Genomic DNA, 21369 nt, shown 5'->3' with positions numbered 1-21369 from the left:
ACCGCCCTCCAAACGGCCGCGGGGCAGCCCCGCCCCTCCCCCCGCGCTGCCATCGCCTCGCGCTCGGGCGCTGCCAGCGCTCCCCCGCTGCCCGGCGGGCCCGCACCCCCCCCCGGAGGACTCGCAGGGCATGCTGGGGCTTGCAGTCCTTTCCGCCCCCCTCCTCCTCCGGTGCCGCTTCACGGAGGGGAGGCGAAACTACAACTCCCAGGGGGAGGACGGGCGTGTCCCCGAGTGAGTGTGTAGGTGCCTGCACGGGGAAGGGGGGGTGGTCCCGTTAGGTCGGGCCGCGTAGGGGGGGTTTCTCTTTCCCTATCGTTCCCCACACAAGCAATCCGCCTTCGGCCTGGGAGCTCCAGCAGGGGAGGACGGGGTCGCCGCCGCCCGGGCCTGACTGGAGACATCGCTCGGCGGCGTGTGCTCGTCCCGCGCGCGCGTGCGTGCAGGCCGGGGCGGCGCGGCGCGCGGCCGGGCGGTTGCGTGAGCTTGGGGGAGGCGAGGCTGAGCGGGCGCCCCGCGCGGGCGGAGGCGGCGGGAGCGGGGCTGCAGCGCAGGCACTCGGCGCCCGCCTCATTTCGCTTCACCTCCAGCCCGCCCGGGAAGCTGCTACCTGCGGAGGCGGCGACGGGGACGAGTTAACGCTGCCGCCGCGCTCCAGCGGCCGGAGAGAAGCTGGGCCGGGCTGGCTGAGCTCCGTCCCCGCCGGGGGATGGGGAGCGGGACCTGCCTGCCCCCTCGCCGGGAAGTGGCTGACTGAGGCGGCGGCGTGCGTGTGCGGTGCCTGCCCTCGCCACCGCCTCCCCGCAGCCCGCTCAGGCGACTGCCGCGGCGGGGATTATCGCCTCCCCATGAAGATGAAGAGGTGGCTGCTGCTGCTTCTGGATCTGGCTGCGGGGGATAAACCTGGATAAAGGCTCCAAAAAACAACAACAACAACAAAAAACCCACCCAAAAAACAACGGAAGGCAGAAAGTCCCCGCTCCCCAGCGTGCGGAGGGGGAACGGGGTGTTTTCCTCACCTTGCTCCCGGCGAAAGGAAAGCAAAACTAGCGGGGCGAGCGGCGAGGCGGGCCGAAGGCCGTCCCTGCGCCCGGGGGAGGGAGGCGGGCGGCGGGATGCGGGGGGAGCCGCGGCGACGCCGCGGGACGTGCGCGGGAGCCTGCGCGGCGGCGGCGGGCGGGGAGGACGGTGACGGCGGGGAGCGGTGCGGGCAGCGGCGGACGGCGGCCGCGCGGGGCTGAGCCGTTGGGCAGCATGCGGCGGGGACCTGTTGTGTAGGGGCAGGCGGGGGTTAACGCGGTGGCGGCGGCGCCGCCCGCGGCGCGAGGCGGGGAAGCGGTTCCGCTCGCTGCCTGCGGGAGGATGAGGAGCTGCGCCGGCGGCGCTGGTGGCCGCCGAGGACCGGCCCTGCCCCGCGCCGTCTCCGGCTCAGGAAAATCTCCTTTGGCGAGGGGGGAGAAGGGCCCGCGGTGAGCCGGCCCCCCCCCCCCCCCCGCAGGTCTGCGCGGCCCGGCGGCCCGGCGGCCGCTTCCCATTGAATTGCAGCTTCAGGAAGAGGCGAGCTCGAAGTGTTCCTCGGAAGCTGGAGTTGCAGCGTGTTTTTCTTTCTTTCCTGCCTTTTTTTTTTTCCCTTCCCCCCTCCCTAATGATCTGTTACGCGTGTCTCTTGAGGGGACGTTTTAGGAATGCTTGTTTTTAGCAGTGAAATCTGCACGAGGGAGGATTATAACAAATCTCAATGAATGATAGACTCGATCGCTAAACCTTGCCTCGACCAACCTTTTGACCCTCGGAGGGGTCTCTTGGGGTGTACGTGGGAAAGAAAGCCCTTCCCATTTGAAAACAAACTTGAARAAAAGACCATATTTTTCCGACAGACGGGCTGTTTTACGATTTCTGGGGGACTTGTTTTGCGATAAGATGTTTTAAAGAGGATTGTCCTACATGATTTTCTAACTGGTGGAGAAAGGAAGGATCCCTCTCAAGCATTTCTAATATGACAGCTTTGGTTTCTCAGGAGTTAAGTGGGGTTTGCGTGATACACCTATCGCTAGCCTGGTAGCAGACTTCTCGGGTTTTGTTTTTTAATTGGGGCCGCTGGAGAGGGTGATCTTAGTCGGAAGAATATCTGCCCCTATATATATTGTGTATATTTTTTGGTGGGGTTCTCCCCACATTTTACTCTCTCTTGATGACTCCTGGCAGTGGTAGCGGGCCCATGAAAGACTGTGAGTACAGTCAGATCAGCACACACAGCTCTTCGTCTCCCATGGAGTCTCCCCATAAGAAAAAGAAACCGGCTCCCAAGAGAAAATGGGAGGTTTTTCCTGGAAGAAACAAATTCTTCTGCAATGGGAGGATCATGATGGCTCGGCAGACTGGAGTCTTCTACCTGACTCTTGTTCTCATTTTGGTCACCAGTGGACTCTTCTTTGCATTTGAGTAAGTGGCATTAAAGTCTTCATATCTTCCGTCACTTCCTGTATTAATTTTCTGGCTGAAAGCAAAGCAAAGGTATTTATCCAGGTGTCTTAGAGGATGCTGGTTGATTTCAGCTAATGCTGGCTTATATAATTGAAAATACAGTCTGATAAGATGCTGAGAAATGCACAGCCTTGTTTTGGTTATTGCACTCTGTGGAAAGCTGGGGTTTGACAGTTAAGGTTGTAGTGCTTTTATGGTGCAGGTTCCTTTTTTTTTTTTCCCCTCCCTGTTGCAGGAGGAGTGTAAAACAGCAGGTTTAGGATCGTCAGGATTAGGTATAGCTTCTTGTCTACCAGTTACTCTCTTGAGAATCAGAACTGACAGGTGCAATAATATCCTTTGTCACGGAACTGAATGCAAGAAAAGCAGTTTCTTTCATTAAGGGGGGGGGAAAGCACCTTATTTATAAGCTAAAGTCGTTTAATAGTTCATAATCAAGAATTTCAAGTTATTAAAAAATTGGAAGCTGTACAACTTCAGATGTATCTAGCTTTCCACCACTAGGTAACAGCATTACTTTGTGATGCTAACTTGTTGTATGCGAGTTTGGTGATCCTATTGTAAGTTATGTTTGTTTTAGAATGTTTTTTTTTTAAGCAGGCATCCAATGTCCTCCTAGGGCCTTTTTCCTCTGTTGCTGTGAATCTTCAGGAATCCTTTCCGTGTATATAAAATGAACACACAGAGCCAACAAATCAGAAATACTGATGCTGGTGTGGTTAAATTAACTATGCATGACAATAAAAAATTGAGCACTTGATATGGAAAATACAGTTCAGCTTTTTTTTTTAAAAGCACAGTGACAAAAGCTTGCTATAGTAATAATTGAATTCTTTTTAATGGTTAGTGCTACTTTACCTTTTTTAAACTGTTTTAGCTTAATTGTTGGTTTGTGGCAGGAAGAAAATTCTGCAGAAATATGTATACAGCTCTTACCGTTTTCCTGAGGAGGAACTGTTAGTCATAAGTAAATTTAGATGCTGCTTCTAGAAATTCAGTTGAACACCACCATTTACTTGGTGTCTTTAAGGAAGACCATAGTGACATTAGCAAACTCTAAATGGTACCAGATAAATGCAGACCATCTTAACGTAGTGGTAGCAGTTAAGAAGGTAAAAATACTCAGCAGGTGACCAGAAGCTAAATATGTATGTGAGCTCAGCAGATGAATTGTCTTCAGTGTGCTCCAGATGACTTTAGAGGGATTTATTCATTGTAAACTTTACTGCAGTCATTATGAAACTCCTTGAACATCCTTGAGTAGTTGAGGTAACACCTTGAATGATGGTGTCCACGTACTGCAAGTGTGTTTACTTTTCTGATTTTAAAGAGGTATTAAAGGTGTATTCTGATAGTATTGCATCGGGACTGGGTGCTACTCTGTTCTGTTTGCCATGATTAGGCCTAGTTTTGGCAAGCTCTTCTATGTGGGCTGACAGTTGGATCTGCGTGCAGTCTCATCCCCTTCAATACAGCCTCTGAAGGCGAGTGCTGGACTTCCTGCAAATACCAAAATGTACGTGAAAGATCAAAACTGTAATGTTTTACGATTTGTAATTGTAAAACTCATTTATTAAGCCACCATTCAGAGTTTATTTAAACATGTTTTACCCTCGGATTCTTCAAAGAAAAATACTCTGTTCCATTGCATGATTCAGAACTGCTAAAGCAGGATGAGCTGCTAGCTGTTCATCAAGCTTCTGATTTCATTGCTAGTGTAAGTTATCTGCTCTGAGAGTCAAACACTTCCGCTTATATTGTGTCTTTGAGCTTATTTGAATTGTGATTATATGCAATGAACTGTATTTGTAGCCAAGTTACAGCATTTTGATGTATAATTAGTGCTTATTCTAACCAGAAGTCCTGAAACAAGGAAAAATCTTTGACTTTATAACTATATAAAATTATATGTGTGTGTACTGTACTTGAGTCATTCTTATATCACTTGCACTCCCCTTTTAAGGAAATTCAAAATAAGAGAGTGGCAATGGTAGTTCATTTTTATAATAATAAGGTAGATTTTGGTCTTCAGAAAGCACTTGCGCAGGAATTATTACTCATCCTCTGAAGGCTAATTAAACAAAGGATTAGACTCTGAGAATGATGTTCAGTGAGTCTGTAAACACCACAAAAGGTTAATAACATTAACAAAGAGAAAAGGAGAGGGTCTTCTTGATTAAAAGGTGTTACTTTGAGGCAGCTTCTGATTGTGTCACTTAGTGGTCTGAGGTTACTATTTATTGATCAGTTAAGAATATCTTAAGTTGTTAGAATGTCATTTTTATTACTTGACTGATTTGGTTGTGAAGCTACTCATAAACCAGTGATTCACAGAATATGATAGAGGTGTGTTGCAGCCCTTCATGTACACAAGGGCCCAAGAGACATTTTAAACAGGTATATGCTATAAGGTTAAACTGCCACTAAAAAGGAAGGTATCCTTTCTGTTTTTGGAATTGTTTAATCTTTTGTTACAGTTGAAAGAAATGATTTTTTGTTCACTTTCATTTTGGAAACTGAAAAATAGATACTAATGTTCCAATGCATTCCCCATTTGCAGACAGTAAAGAGGAGGAGTAGGAAAGAGAGAACTTCAACAGCTAATTCCTGAGAAAGCATCATCCTAACACACACTTTTCCGGTATCCTTTTGACATATATATATTTTTTCTACCCTTTCCTATCCTTTATTTTCTTCTGACACCAATTCATCTGGAGCTGTATCTCATGTACTTTGGAATCCTCTCCAGGGGAGAAATACATTTCCCTGAATCAACAACTCCTGGCTCTTAAAAAAAAAAAACAACTATATGATACATCTTGACCTGTATAGTTTTTAACATTGAACTATGCCTTTCTAATCTTTGGTTTTTCATATTTATGTTTATGTACTTTCTCATGCCCCTACCATCTGCTGTTTTTATTCTTTTTCCCTGTTGACTTTTCTCTCTCATCTTCCCCAAGTACATCACCTCTTCTTGCTTTTATCATTTCACTGTTCTTTTTCATTTTAGAAGAGGTAAGCCAGAACTTGTTTAAAAAGAAAAAAAAAAACTTTAAATTTTCAAGCAGTTGAAATAATTCCTGCCTCCCTCCCCTTCCAAAGGAAGGGAATGCAAATAAGTTTTATTTCTGTGACTTGTTTATTAAGTGTGGTATGATATATTGTAAGTACTTATGCTGTGCTTGAGATATTCTTAAAAATTATATCTATTTCAAAATGCTCAAAATTAGGCAGCGTTTGTCTCTAAAGATTTGAGTATGTTATTGTATCTTGGAAATATAATTCCCGACTCTAATTTCATCATATTTAGCTGTTGTTGTTTTTTTTTCTAGCAAATTTGGCTTTGTGTTGGACATCCTTTTTTTTCTTACTTTGCCCCACTACACAGACATATGTATTTTTTAAACTATTTGGTGCTCATGTAAAAGCATCTGCAAAACAAACAATTTCTTTCCTCGGATAAAGACAGCATCAATAACTAAAGGGCAGATCTTACTAATCCACCGAGCCAGTGCAACCAGTGTTTACATACCTTTAAAGTTCTCTATTGGTGCAAAAAAGAGAGGCAAAATTAAGGCAGTTTATCCTTGCTGCTTTTAATCAGCTGGGTATGCATACCCAACAGAGAGGAGAACCCTTTATACCTACAGTCATTTAGACCACTGTTTGGGTGGGTTACTGGAAAGCAAAATGGAAGCTGAATGTCGTATTTAACACATTAGGACATGTAAACCAGAGATACTTTTGTGAAGTGGCAAGTCTTGTAAGAATGCACAAGCTTGGTAAGTTCCAGCGCTGGGGCAGCGGGGCTCGGGCGCTTTGGTGCTCTTTTCTACCACCGCCTGCTCGCTGACAGGTCTGCTCCTCCTTGCAACTGACTGCACAGGTAGCAGGAGGGAACATGTCTGCACCTGAGCTACTTCACTTCAGTCTAGCAAATTAAACTACTGATAAAAGCTGGATGTGAGTGAAGATGCTGACTGAACTGAACTGGCACAGGCAGAGTCATGTTTTCGTCTGTTAACTCAGTTGCGGGGTCAGTAGCTCTGTAAGAAGGTTGGGGCAGATGGCTAGATGCTGGAAGGGCTGAAGCAGCGCAGCTCTTTTCTCTGTAAACGTGAGTCAGAGCCTTATCACTTCTGATTTAATTTGACACTTGTACTGATTCAGCTAGCTGGCGTGCTTTTTTTTTTTTCCTTTTTTCTTTTCTGAGCTTGTTAAAACTTGATTTGTGTGACCATTTGTATAATTGCACTGTTTTTCACAAGATAGATTAAGAAAATTATTTAGACTGAGATAGTGTGTGTGTGTTTGTATGTACAAATCATTGCCTTCTATCTGCTCTTACAGTTGCTGGCAACCTGTTCCATGCCTCCCACTTTGAAAAGCAGTGTGACTAGAGGACATTCATGACTCATGGTTTTTCATGGGATGTAGATCATTCAATATTGAACTTTTATAGCACATGCTCTGGTAAAGTGGTGTAACTTGCTGCTTGCTGTTACAAACCTCTATGTATAAACACTGATGTTAGTAAGCTAAGCATTTTCACTGTAATATCTTCCATTAGATGAAGACAACTGTTGATGTTTTATGCTCTTGAAAGAGGTGAATTCTTAGTGTTAGGTCATATTCCAAGTAGTTGGAATGTATTTCTTCTGATAACCTCATTTGTCTTTTCTCTTCTGCATTTAAGATGAATAGATCACTTTTTTTTCTTCCTTTTCTTCTTTTTCAATCCATACACAAAAATGACTTCCCTACTTCTTTGCTTATAGATAGTAGAAGATAAACTCTTTGGAGGAGAGCCTTTTGTTTTAATAGTTCATTAAACGTCTAGTCTGTTTTGATGATCTGATAGAAATTCAAGATCTTTATATAAAGATGATACACTGAACATATAATAATCTGTCGATAGGTCATGTAGCATCCGTAGAACTAATATGTATCATAATTCTGCCATAAAGTGACTAAAATACATGCAGACTAAGAATAAAACTTAATATTTGCTCTAGACATGTATTACATTGTGCAGTCCCCTTTCACTGAGTGTTAGTCTTTTGTAGCAGGAGTAGTATTTATCTATTGCTAGAACTGGAGCAAGTTTTTCATTCTCTAATATCTGTTCTGAAGGACTTAAAGTGTCTGTGTTAAAACTGCTTGAGGGAAATACATAATCTTTTAGTAAAAATAGAAATCAAAGAAGAAATGGTCTACTTTTCCCATAGAATACTCCAGCCTCTTTTGAGCAGTGTTATGATTATTGAAACATTCTGGATATTATTGTTACAGTATTCTGTCTCACTTTTGTATATCCACCAGTGGGTTTTTTAATAAAGTGCCTACTGATCAAAAGTTTTTCTTAGACATAACAAGTAGGACTCCATTTCCCCCTTATCTCTGCTGAGAACAATTGTAATCTAGCCTTCTATTAAATGCTGTTGTCACAGTCTTATGGTGACCATGTCCTTAAACTACCTGTTGCTTGACAGAAACTGCTACCAAATCTGTCTTCAGCTCTTAAAGGCTGCTATGAAGTTGTAGGGTGTTTCCTGCTGAAGGTGACAAGATGCCTTTTAAAGCAAGTATTACGACATACAACTAGAATGATTGTTCAGCAGAGGTCTGTATCCTTTTCTATGTGCAAGGCAGTAGCCGCTTAATAATGCCTAGTATCATAGTCAAATGTAATGATGGATAGGTGAGGGTTGTGGGGGGTTTTTTTCCCTTCAGATTTCATTGCTTAAAAATATCTGTTGCAATATTTCTGTTTCTTATTTTGCTATATTATGCATCTCTGATAACTTCAGTGAAAAATACAAAGAATAATGTAAACCTAACCTTTTGGGTTCACTTTTTGTACTTAGTTTATATAGATACACCGAAGGGCATGGCAAATTCCTAAGGGATGATATGCATTCCAATCACACTTAAATTATTCCAAAAATGTTAGCTGTCAGAATCAAATATCTTTCAGGTACAAAGTGTATTTAATATGTTTTTCCTTGACAAGTAACTTTCCTTGATCACAACAAGTTTACTTAATTAACCTTTTCCAAGTTTCTCAATGATCTGTGCAAGTATGCCTGCTGTAGCTTCTCCCTGGCCAAAAGGGAATTGTTTTGTTCTAGCTTATCTTTAAGTAGCACTTCACTGAGCAGGTACATCAGTTAAGCTTTCAAACCTGCTTTGAATGCATTATATGATACAGATTGAAATTCTTTTACCTAGAAATGCACTAATAACATTTGATATTAAGTCATACACCTCTGCTTTTCAGGGCTAGCTATTCTTTGTGGAAACGGGTAATTATTAAATGCTTTACTTTTCAAGATAAAATTCTGTGGGGATAGCAGAAGGTAACCTCTCTTACTTTTAGAATTCATACTTTCTTCAGTTCCCCTGAAACTGCAGAAGCTTTTTATGATTTTTATAATGCTTTCACTCTTTTTTGTACAATAGTGAAATGTTGAAGTGGTTTTTTTTTAGTTTTTGTATTATGCTTAGTTGCTGGTCTTCTATACTGTTTCATGGAGGAGACAAGCTTTAAGCATACTTTTAGGTCTTTCAGCTTCTTTTTCACCTGTAGTTCTGTTTGTATTTCTTTCAGCTTCATCTTTTCCACCTTCTTTGAAAAAAAGCATTACATTTTTTTTCTTTTTCTTTCTAGAGGGTAGGGACAAATGGAAATAAGGGAGTATGTAACACGTTGGCTCCTCAGATACCACACTCTCAGGTTCTTGAGATCACTGTGTGGCTTTGGACCATCAGTGCATATGCATCTGCAGAGTAAAATGTGAAAATTTGTGGTCTCCTTTGCCTGATGTCACCCTGACCTTTCAGAGAAAGTGTGAAAATTCCATAGCAGTCTGATGTGAGATAATTTGCTACTCTCATTTTAGCTCAGCCTGATTGCTTTAGATAGGTATAAACTCTCAAGTGTGATATTTGAATTTAATATCACTTCCAGAGTAAAAAAAACAGCTAATTTTAAAAGTTTGGATGTTCTTCTTACCTGTATAAATGTGTAGAAATGTTTACACTGCCTGATGGATAATTGTTATGTACATCTTCAATTTCAAAACTGTGAGGTTAGACTTGTAATCTTGTGAAAGATGTTTGACAAAATCTATTTTAATTCATCACTCAAAATTTTGACGTTTCTATCATTGATATAATCTCTATAGTATGCTTGATTTTTGTTTTATTTTTTCCCTGGGTGTAGGTAGTGTTGCCCCTTTCCCTTCATGAGTGTGTGCCAAAGGATTAAAATGTATCTGCTAGAGGGTAGTTGGGAGGGAGGAGAGCTTCATGTTTAATAGGTTTAGGTTATCAAAAAATAATTTCTCTTGATTCTTCTTAGAAGAGCTGAGCATTCCCATGTGACCTTATCTTGGACTCTACCCATCAACCGCAGTAGTTTTCACACCTTGTTTGAAGGAAAGGTATTTTCTCAGATGCTTTCTCAGGTCAGTTTCTCAGGAATTGTATTGCATTTTTAGGTTCAGATAAGGCATTTTTAACCTCATTTTTAAATTTGGACTCATGATGGAAAAAATACTTACGTTGCTACATGATTTGTTTTCTGTTATAGCTGTGTTGCATCATTATCTAGCAAATGGCATTTCATACAAAATAGGAAATAGATAGGTGATTAGCTTGTCTTTGGGTGACTGTGAGAAATTCACCTCCTTTAGAACAGAAAGAGAAAGCTTAAGTCTGTGCGAGACTTGAACAAAACTATGCTTTTCATAGTCTTCTGGGAAGAAAAAAATACTGTGTTAAAAATTTCTAAGCTCATTTCTAGGTGCAGTAGAAACTGAAATGCTGAAACCTGAACTAGATATTTTAAAATGCAAATTCTTTTTTAGCAACTAAGTTATACCTTTTACATAGTTAAAAAGCAAAACAAAACATCACACACACACACACACAGTCACACACACCTTGCCCCCATATACTGCCTTTCTTATGAAAAAACGTTTCTGTTCTAATGCAGCTGTAAAACTTCGAGTTGGAACATTCAGACATGAACTAATTAATGAGATGACTGCAAAAGAAGAGAAAGTTGAGAATACTGTTAGCCTGTCTAAGCTGCATGATTGTGTCAAAATAGCCCAGCGAAAAGTCCCACTGGCTTAAAATACTGGGGCATTCTAATAAATTCCTTAAATGTTTTAACAACGTTATCTAGGAAATGTTTTTATTATTATGATGATCCTTCTAAGTAAAACTTCGGTAGCTGATGATCATTTAAGTCCCAGGCTGCCAGTAAAAGGCTTGTGTGTGTCAATGCTGCTTAGTCTTTCTCTTGCTGAAGCTGATGGAAAGGGTAAAAAGTCCCACTGAAGTCAGCTGGAACTACCAAAGCTTATTATACTTTGTATAATTCCAATCCATTTTTTCTGAATTTAATACAAAAACTATAAAGTGGTTAAACTCTTCACAAACTAAAGAAACTTTGATCAAAATCAATAATTCAAGTTGAAGTCAATGTGTAATGCCGAAAAATTAAATTCTGTTCATATTTCTCACTTTGTAGAAATATTTACTGCTACTAACATAGAAACCTACCTAGAGGCCCTGTTTGTAGGCCAGATTATGAGAAGGAAGCTGAAGCGTGTTGGATTTTTAATTCTGTGTAACATACTGTCTCATTCTGTCCCTTAGCCTATTGTATATATTCTAAGAGGTTTTGAGCCATCTGGAGCTCCTGCTATTATTTACTGCTGTTATTAGGCAAAGGGTGCTTGTGTATTTGGGAAGCCTGACCATGGGATTTCTGCAGTATGCATCATTGTATATCTTATCCAATTACATTCCAGGCATTAACTGCTAAGTTAAGTGTGCTGTAATATTATATGATTATTCAGCCTCTGTATCCCTGATTTCTCTTTCTTTTCATCAGTGTCTGTAGGATTTATTCACATTATTGTGGGATGGTGGCTAATGAGATCTTGTGTAATGAACTTGGCTAATGAGATCACAGCTGTTTTTTGTTTTACTTTTTTCACTTCGGCTTTTCCCTTAAGTTGCTTACTGCAATAAATACTGGCAGTGTGCATTTACTGTAGTGAATTTACAATTACTTCCACTTTTTATTTAAAATTTACTCTTTTATTTTACAGAATATGTTTTACAAAGCACAGACTCAATACAATACTGAGAACCTGAACTCGGAAGTTAAGATGCATATAAAATCTGCAGTTTGCAAGTTTCATGGCATAGTTTAAGTGCAAGATAGAGCTGGTATATTGCCTGCTTTAAGTGAATATATGAAATAAATGTGTGTTTTTTAATGTATGTTTGTTACACATATGATCAATATATATAAACTCATAAGAACTTAAGAGCAAGGAACTAGCATTTGTTACCATTTTATCATACTTGCTTAGTAGATTGTTAGGAGTTATGAATGTATATTAAACAACGCTGAAAGAGTTCTGAAATTTTCTTCCGAGGAAAAGGACTAGTAATGAGAAAGACTATACAAAACTTTTGTTTCTGATGGTGATAAATTTTGATATCCAGACAGCTTGAAGAGGAGGGTATGCAGTGAATTGCAGTTTTGCTATTGTGTGTTCAAACACTTGTTAGATATCCCACTGGTTATTAATGCCACATTTCAGGGTAGAAGCAAGTGTAAGACCAGCTGGTAGTTAAATCTGGCTGGCATGCCTGTTTGTGCTCATGGTGTGGGTTTTCATGGCATAGCCATCTATATGTAAGTTCCTCTATTTTGTAGACAAAAAGGGCTTTCTAGTGTTGAATTAGAAGTTGGAAGATTTATAGTTTTTCTCAATTTGGAACTATGTAAAGCAATTAACTAAACAGAAAAAGTAAAAGCAGAATAATAGTGACTTCTCTTGCATCAATACTGCAACTCTGTAATAAACTTGCTTCTTGTGTATGCATTTTTTTTTGTTTCTTTGTTTTGTTTTTAGGGCTCAAGCTCACAATGCTTCTATTACTTAGTGATGAAACACAACTTTTAAGATACTTTTATCATTCAACAAGGTTTGAATTCTTTCCAGGACTGAGCAGGCATTGGGTGTGGAACCAGTCAAAGTAAACTTTTTTTTTGTCATTAGTTGGCAATAGACTGGTACATAAAATGTGTTGTGTAGTATCATATAAAAGATTGGAGTGCATTGTGTACAGAGCATATTTGCTTCTGGTTTTGCCTTTTCTCTCAGCTTGGAGAAGAGAAGGCTTGGGGGATTTTATTGAAGTGTATAAGTACCTGATGGGGAGAAGTAAAGAAGACAGCCCGACTCTTCTCAGCAGTGCCCAGTGAAAGGACAAGAGACAATGGGCAGACACTGAAATACAGGAAATTCCGTTTAAATGTAAGAAAGATTTTTTTACTCAGAGGGTGGTCAAACACTGCCACAGGTTGCCCAGAGAGGCCGTGGAGTCTCCAGCCTTCATGATATTCAAAACCCAACTGGACATGGTCCTGAGCAAACTTTTTTAGATGACCCTGCTTGAGCAGGGGGGTTGGAATAGATGATCTCTAGAGGTCCCTTCCAACCTTACCGATTCTGTGATAATTCTGATAACTTCTTCCCGTAAGTCAGTAAGAGGTATATCTAATGAAATAATTTTTAATCTTGTTTTAGTGACCCATTTATTACATGCGAGAACTTATTTCAGCTTTAGTTCTAGGAGCTGAACTTAAAGCATCAGTCCAGGAAAACGTAAAAATTTGCAAGTATTTAAGCCTGTTTTAATCATAGTGAAATAGCCACAGTGCTTCTTTCTGTCCCTTCTCCCTTCTTATCCTACCTTTAAATGTAGCTTTCTCAGTTCAAAGCAGATTTTCCAAGACTTATGATGATTCTTTTCCTGCATTCTTTCACTTACCTGCTGCTCCCTATCAAGCTTTGCCCTTTACTGTCTGTCTGAGAAGTAAACATAACTTGTGCTGAATTGTAGTATCTTTTTTTCTATTCGGGTAAACTACAGCATTAAATTTAAATAAAATCAATTTTGCTCGAGAATAATGTCCCTGTATACCATTGTTCCAGCAGTGTGATGTGCTCATCCATTTGTCCATGTGTCCCTTAAATTTTATGGTTCCCTCCAGCTAATCTTCCTAGCCGCTTGTTTACTTCTAGTAGAGCTGTCTCTAGAAGGGGTGGGAAGGGAGCAGATATGAAGTTGAAGGACCTTTTATTTCCCATCCAGTAGTCATAAGGGATGAGAATACATTTTTCTTTCCAAAAGTAATTGTGATTTACATTGCATTTGCCTGTGTCACTGTGGAGTTATGTAAAATCATGGGGTCTTTCTCCAATTGCTTGAGCCAGATCAATAAGTTGCTCTCATCCTGCGGGCTGGACTTCTTCCTTGAGCCTGCTACTTGGCAGTACTAGCTCTTGTAACTTAATAGCTATTACATTCCAACTTCTGGATTATTAGACATAAAAGATGAAATGGCTTGTCTGGAAAGTCACTTTAGCTGGGTCTGTTATCTCTGGAGAAGGGAAAACACCCTGGATGTGTCAGATTAATCCAAACTCACTTTAAATACTGATTTAAAAAAAAAAAAAAAAAGGCAGGTGCCCAGTTCTTGATTACAATTTGGAAATAAAATTACAAGAGGAAAAAGTTAAAATGAAGCAGAGTATATTTTGTTTGAGTGAAATACAGCTGAACCTCTATGACCTGTAATAGCTCTCACTTTGTTTCTCTCGGGCTGGTGGAGCCAAAGGGGCATCTTCCAAGTACCATATCTTTAAAGTACAGTTTTTAGAGTGGACCTGTAGACCTGTTTGTTTTTTTTTATGGGGAGGGAGGTTGGATTCTTATTACTCATGAATTAAAGCAGAACATCAAAGCATTTCATAAGAACCTCCCTGTTTCCTTTCTCTGTGGCAGTCACTTGTAGTGAGACCAATCTGAAGGCCATAAGCTGCTGAAAAGGATGGACCCACCTCTTCCCTTCTCCCAGGCCTTAAGTGTTACTTCCCTTGTCCAACTTTTTCCCACCCAGTGGTGAACCGGTTCAGGAAGTTCCCTCCCTGCAGAAAGCTTATCCATCCCTTCTGCCCACAGAAAGAGAAAGAAAAACTTTCTGCTGGTTTAGGTCCATGAGCTGACTCCCTGACAATTCAGAAGAGGATCCCTGCCAATGCAAGGGAGGAAGTAGGAAAGTGAGGTGGAGGAGACTGTCAGATCATCTTAGATATGATTTGAAATTGTATCCCAGCTTGGGGGACTTTCGTGTGATGTTTTGATTTGTTGTTTGGCATCTGTGAGAGTGCAAACAGAACATCTGTAGGCCTGTCTGAATTACTTTTTAGTTGCTCAATGAGGATCTACAGAGTTTTGATTTCTTATTCATGTTTTATTTCTGAAGTAAACTGAATTGTAGTTAACAAACTTAATGGCAACATCTTTCAAATAATACCTTATTAAGTGCTTCTTAGTTGTTCATATTGTGTTGTTCATTTGTAAATTTCTTTAAAGACATTATACCCAATTCTGTAATATAACACAGGGGCAGTAACTGAAGCAACTCTTCTTCCTGCACCCCTGCTTGTATAGTCTCTCAGTTCCTCACACCCTGACTGTGGAGCCAGTATATTGCATTGCCTCAATAACAGAGCCCGTGGAAAAGATGCATGAGCACTCCTTTATCTACTTTCATGCAGAAACAGCAAGTTAGCTCAAACCATGCTAAGCTGAACTAGGAAAGGCACATTCTCATAATCCTTGCCGCTTTTGCCACACTTAAGCTGCGATAGCAAACAACCCAGGGAAATTGCCTGTTTCTTTGCAGTCTGCCTATTTCGGTGTTTTTTGCTTTATGGGTTCATTTGGTGTTGTAAATGTTGAAAGTTTCAGCTTAGGAGGATGAAGGAAGAAACATAAAGTGTGTTAATGGAAAATTGAGCAGTCTGCATGCAAGAGGCCCTTGGAGTGGATGTCTCTATTCACAGTGCGATAAAAGAATTAATCTTTAAAATGATTTTGTTAAATAAGACACCTAAAACTAATCAGAGCAGAAGAAATTGGCTATGGAGCAGGAGATGGGGAGGAAGTCATGATCTGAAATCTGACTGAGATGAATCTAATTCAATATAAGACCTTGAAAGGATAATCATTCTTCTTTCACAAGGCACTAAGCTCAGAAGCTTCTCTTTTCTTTAGCTTGAGATGTGGAGGCAGGGACTCTGATAGTTCTAGTGACTGTACGTGTTCATCCTCAAAGTACAGTATGTTTTTTCTATAATGTAAAGACCCTCAGCCCCTGTTGAGGTCAGGCTATGCTGTTCATTTTTTAACACCAGTCCCTACTAAATCATGAAATAAAAGCCTGACCCTACTAAATCATGAGATGAAAGGCTGAATCTCATCTCCGGTACTAGAATATGTCAAAACAAATGTGCTAGGGGCAGAAGGGCAAGGTGCGTGAAGATTGGGTGGGATAAAATAGTTCTGTTGTTTTACTCTGCCCTGATTCTAAAGGCATTTGAAAAAGAGGCAGTTGGCTGTGAATGAGAACACTGGGACAGCTTGATCTGAGAGAAGCGACTGACGTGGTTTGATCCCAGTAAGCGAAACTTGTTGGCTGACATCCAGCTTGATTGAAAGGTAAACATGCCCTTCCCAACACACATACCTTTCTATTACTGCATCCTAGAGAAACTTTAACAGTTAGAGTTGCTAAATGATAGTCTGGAGGTGCAGTATTACCCAATGGTTGAGTGCATTTTGCAAAAATAAGTTTACTTCCTTTTCTGAAACATTTCTTTTTTTAAACGGTTATTGGCACTAGCCCTTGTGGTTACAGCAAAGAAATGGCGTTTGTGAAAGGAGACCATAGGTTCGTTGCTTCTTAGTTCTTATATATAAGAGATTAATTGAAGCAACATTTGTTGCACAGGTAATTCACTGTTGAAATAAGCTTTTAATTTCGGCTCTATTTCAAATACTCTTTCTGAATGCAAAATAAAAGTCAAAGATTTAGGGAGCATGGAAACCTGTCACTGAAGTTGATGTCTACAGGTAAGAGATGCATAGTTATGTTATTGATCCACAATGAGTGCATCTGTAGTGCAGGTGTGCTTGCTTTCATATTCTGAAAGATGAAAAGAGTGATGATGACAATTTCAGAAGATTTTTTTAATGTATTCAGAAGAGTTTGAGGGGGAAAAGAAGTGACTGGGAGGGAACTGAAGTATCTGCTGTAGTATTTGCTTCTGGAAACTAATCTCAGTTACTTCAGGGACAGTTGTTGTATGTACACGTTTAGTTAGTACTTATAAATAACCTAGCAGTAACTTTTGATATATATGCTTTACTTTTCAGTAATCATTAATGCATCTGCTACTGTAAATGGAGTTGGACTGCACAGCAAGATACTTAAGTTGCACTGCACTCTAAGATATTTATGTATATTGTGTCCTACCAACATCTCTCTTGGTTCAGAGTGTGAAAATGAAAAATAAACTTGTGAAAAATAGAATATAAAGGATGTACACAAATATATTTGTGAATATAAAGGAAGTTACTACCATAAGGTTTAAATGACATATAAATAAATGAATATAATAGTGCAGACACAGGAAACAAAATAACATTTATAAAGAAAAGCTGCGTAAAGCTTTGCCAATATATGCTCTTTACTGTGTAGGTGTTAAAATCCAACAGGAAAGGAGTATAGACTGACAGTTTACAAGATAATAAGTGGAAAAAATGCTTTAGATACTGTTTCTAAGCTTTCTTGCTGATGTATATATTTTTTAACAATTAAAAAGTAGATGCTGCCTAGTTGTAAAAATACGTATTAAAGTAAATGATGCAATAACTGTTTAAGGGAAAAATCCAGTTAAATAGAAGGAGATAATGAATGTGGATAGTAAGTTTGTCCTCTTTAACAGACCTCTAAACTGTGAAATAGGTGGAGATCCTGAAGAAGTGGGAAAAGGGAAAGAAAGAATTATTTGAAGGGATAAATGCCAGATCAAATTTGACTTTCAAACATGCATTGTATTTGCAGAAAGTAGTTTTCATACATAAGAATTCCTTGCAGTTCAAGCCTTTTAGGAGTGTGTTTAGTGAGTGAAAGTTTGGAAGCGAAGCTGACATCTGTTGCCAGCTGAAACATGAGAAATAGGTTAAAACTGACATAACCTTAAAAATCGAATACTTCTGTTGGTGTTTTCTAGTACTGCTGACTGTCTGGAGAAGGAAAGAAAACCTGTATTTGATGGGATCCTGCTAGAAAAAGGGTAAATGGATCCATCTAAATCATGTTGGATGGTGGATTACACACTGGATATGAGATGCAGAAGTGGTTCATGGAGATGCACCAGCAGTCCTAGTTTATCAGCACAGAATTAAGAATTGTGGGAATGACTGCCTGATGCTTAATCTTTATTATTTTTCTCTTTCTGGATGACTTCATATACTGGCATTTGTTCTAAGAGCAGTTCAGAAAAGACAGCTGTTAAGGACAGTAATACCAGCAGCCGTTTAAGGTTTCAAAATCTTTTTAACAGTGTTTTTGAATCAAGGAAGTACCTTTTCCATTTTCTTACTGTTGTGCCTTCCTGTGCTAATTTTTCATGCCAAGAAAGTTCTGTGGCTCTGCCCAAAGGACTTTTTTGCTTTTTTCCCCCCAGTGCCACAATGGTGGGGGACAGACCCAGGAGACAGACTTGCAGGACATATACAGATGAGATGGAGTGGCTTATTCTGGATCTTTGTTATACATAGGCAGGAGTCTGCAAACTTTTCTGTCTTTTGCTCTTAATTCAGAGTGCATTTCTTTGACCTTGTATTCTCAGCAACACATGCACCTTTTATATACCTTGCCAGATAAAATGCCACTGTTCATGCTCCTTCTCAAGATAAGAAAAAAGTCTAAGTGCAAAATAAATATATGTTGAGTAATTCAGCTAACTTCTGGCAGTTCGCACATTGAGGAACAAACGCAGTATAATTATTTGTTTAGAACAACAGGTGAGGTTGATCTCCAGAACAGTCCCACCCACAGCACTGGGTGAAGTAGAGCTCCTGGGGAAGTGGGGGGGGCCTCAAAACTAAAAGCTGTGTTGGAAGGTGTATGAATGGGGGAAGGAGAACCAGAAATAAGGGTGTCAAAATTCAAGCTGTACAGGCATGCTGGCATTTCTTTCATTTTGGAAGTCTTGAATGTGACAATCCTGCAGTTTGTTTCAGCACAGTTTTTCTGTGTGTAATTATTAGACCAGTAAGTTCCCAACCAGGGAATGCTTCTGTTCTTTTTTCACCACCTCCTACATGACTTCTGCTGCTGTGTTTTGTTTTGCCTTGGTTTATTTTGTCTTTGCTTCCCCCATCTTTCCAAACACCTTGTATAGTCTTGCTCTCTTCTGTTGTGTTCCTTGGACTGACGTTTCTCCTTCCACTGCTTTTCAGAAAGCCACAAGGGACAGCACTGCCTCTTTCTTCTGCTCAGACCTGCTTTTGGCCTTGCTGCAGGGGTGGGAGAGGCAGAGGCAAGGGACTTGATTCATTTTGTCCTCTTGTTGTAGTCTTCCCATATTTGCTTCTCACTTCTCCAAGTCCTGCAGATAAATCTCTTAATGTTGCTTTTGTTTTTCTATGCCTCATGTCTAATTGAGAAGGGAAGCACTATAGATAGCACTAGGAAGGGAGGGGTCCTGTGCTGGGCTGTGTACTTTTGCAGAGGGAGGCATTTGACTGTTTAGGAAGCACTTGCTTGCCACTGTTGAGGTATCTTTCACACTGCTCATGATTGGGGTGACTGGAAGAAATTGGGGAGGATGCGGAGATGCTGTTTGCAGACAATGAAGTACAACCAGGAATGGGTAGGATTGAACAGCGCAGGCCATGTCAGAAATGTTTCTGCACAGTGGACTACAGTACTGCCCTGCTATAGAAAACAGGGTGACTTGATATATAATCTGCATTTAACATGGTACATAATACATTGTACAGAATACTTGACTAACAGGGTCTAAACGCTGCTTTTGTAGGAATTGTAATAAATAACTGTAAATACTCATCTTGCTTTTTCAGTTTTAAGTTTTAAGGAAGTTGCGTAAGGGAAGCTATTTGATTTAAGTACATGTGAACAGTCAAATTTGTGGGATAGCAAAGTGACCTACAAAACTCCCTGGATCTTAGTGAAATGGAAATTCACAGTTAATTTATGGCTGGCAGAGTCCATGGTATTTAATGCACACAACTTTCATTTCAAGACCATTTTATACGTGGGCTTTCTTTACATTTGCAAAAGACCAATTTTTTAATGCATAAGCTACTGCTCTTTAAGAGATAAGATACTGCAAACAGTTTGGTGTTTAGGCCTACCAGCCCCATACTGTCTGGTTTTATTTTTGTACTGTAGAGCTTTAGCACCTTAAAGTATGAATTTGACGGATTATGTGTTGATAATCAGAACCTATTTATATTTTTTCTTTAATTTTTGTAATTCTGGTTTAATTTCTGTATTCTAATTGTAGATGGCAATCAATTTGGTTTTGCTTTTTGTGCATTAACAGAAAATATTAAATATTTTTTCTTCCGAAGGTAGGCAACATTGCTTCTTCAGCTTTGGTCACATACTTTATAGTTCTAAATTTATTTTCCATTTGTAAGATGACTCCACCTTCTGATAGCTATGTTGACTGAAATGGAGTAAAGTGCATTTGACAGCAGAGGAAACTGAGGAGGTTAGTTTGGTTCTAAAGTGACAGCATTGGTATAGTATGTGGAACAAAAAAAAGGTATGAATAACTCAAAAGTATTGTTTAGCTGTACATGGTGGTTCTGAAAGGACCAGGTGTTGATCAGACTACAGACAACTCGGGTCTCTGGTCAAGCATGTGCTTGATAGACATGCTGGGTAATAATTTTTGCTGCAGTACAGATTTCCCTCAGCTGTGTTAATCAACAGGCACGAGAACTAGTTTATGATAAATAGTTGGGGGGGAGGGAGAAGCAAAACTACTTTTGCTTTGCTGTTTGTTATTATTTATTATTACATTATTACACTGTAGCTTAGTGTAGTTTTTTTGCAACAAGATTGGCACTGGCTGCTTCCTCAGCAAGTTATCAAGGCTCCCTGGCATCTCTGGGGTTTATTTTTCTTGCACAAGCCTGGGAAAGAAGATGAACCTTGCTGTGAAGGTCACTGTGTCCAAACTTCTTTCTGACCAATGGGAATAAGTGCATTTCAGAGCTACTGACCCTTCATATATAATATTGTGTCACTGGCTGCCCTTATTTAAATCAAAGACTCTCAGGGCACTGGAGGGATTTCAGCAGTTGTGGAAATGAATGATGAGAATGTCTCCCTAAGGTAGCTGAATGCTACCTAATGAATATCTACTGTTTTATCATCAGGTTCAACCGCAATTTTCTTTTAGCAAAAAAATCTTACAGAATCACACCTTTTTCTGTTTTTGAAAACAGAGATCTAAAGGGACTATCTTACTGTTACGGTAGGACATTAGTTGAATTTAAGGACTATTTGTGTCTTATTTTGAAATGGAAGGCTGGCTTCTGGGAAAGCTCGCATCCAGTCATCTGCGTCTGTTTCTTTTGATCTTATGTTTGTGAACACAACTGTGTTACTGTTTTAATAAAGGTATACCTGAAGAGTGGAATTTGACAAATGGCTGAATATTTCCAAAGAAGAAAATGGCCACTGATGGATGCAGCCCAAGTAATACATTTACTTACTTTTTTGGCCTGGGAAGAACCAGCTAATGTCCTTTTCCAAGAAGGAAAAGGAGTAGCATCCAAAACACCAATGCACGCAGCATGGGGAACAAACAGGAAGAACTAGAGATCTGTGTGCGGTCGCAGGACCATGATCTCATTGCCATTACAGAGACATGGTGGGATAGCTCGCATGAC

At 40.2% G+C, this 21369-nt stretch overlaps 1 protein-coding gene across 9 annotated transcripts in view; it reads left to right on the top strand.

Moving 5' to 3' along the window:
• Positions 1–1493: 1493 nt before the first annotated feature.
• Positions 1494–21369, top strand: part of ZDHHC14 (zinc finger DHHC-type containing 14) — a 124808-nt gene continuing 104932 nt past the window's right edge. For 4 of the 9 annotated variants that reach the window (XM_026077086.1, XM_026077085.1, XM_026077087.1 and 1 more), the window contains exon 1: positions 1494–2442. In XM_026077086.1, coding sequence (XP_025932871.1) covers positions 2192–2442 — 251 coding nt within the window. In that variant the 5' untranslated portion in view covers positions 1494–2191. Of the gene's footprint in view, positions 2443–3886; positions 4001–5044; positions 5126–6209; positions 6270–6837; positions 8111–9157; positions 9362–9850; positions 9957–11615; positions 12448–16369; positions 16382–21369 lie in introns of those variants that run through there. The other 5 variants (XR_003255384.1, XR_003255383.1, XR_003255385.1 and 2 more) reach the window with 5 other exon arrangements.

The sequence above is a fragment of the Apteryx rowi genome, unplaced genomic scaffold (genome assembly GCF_003343035.1).
Source record: "Apteryx rowi isolate R43461 unplaced genomic scaffold, aptRow1 scaffold_448, whole genome shotgun sequence".
Classification (NCBI taxonomy): domain Eukaryota; kingdom Metazoa; phylum Chordata; class Aves; order Apterygiformes; family Apterygidae; genus Apteryx; species Apteryx rowi.
Note: the sequence above shows the minus strand (reverse complement) of the source record. Positions and strands in the feature narration are given on the sequence as shown.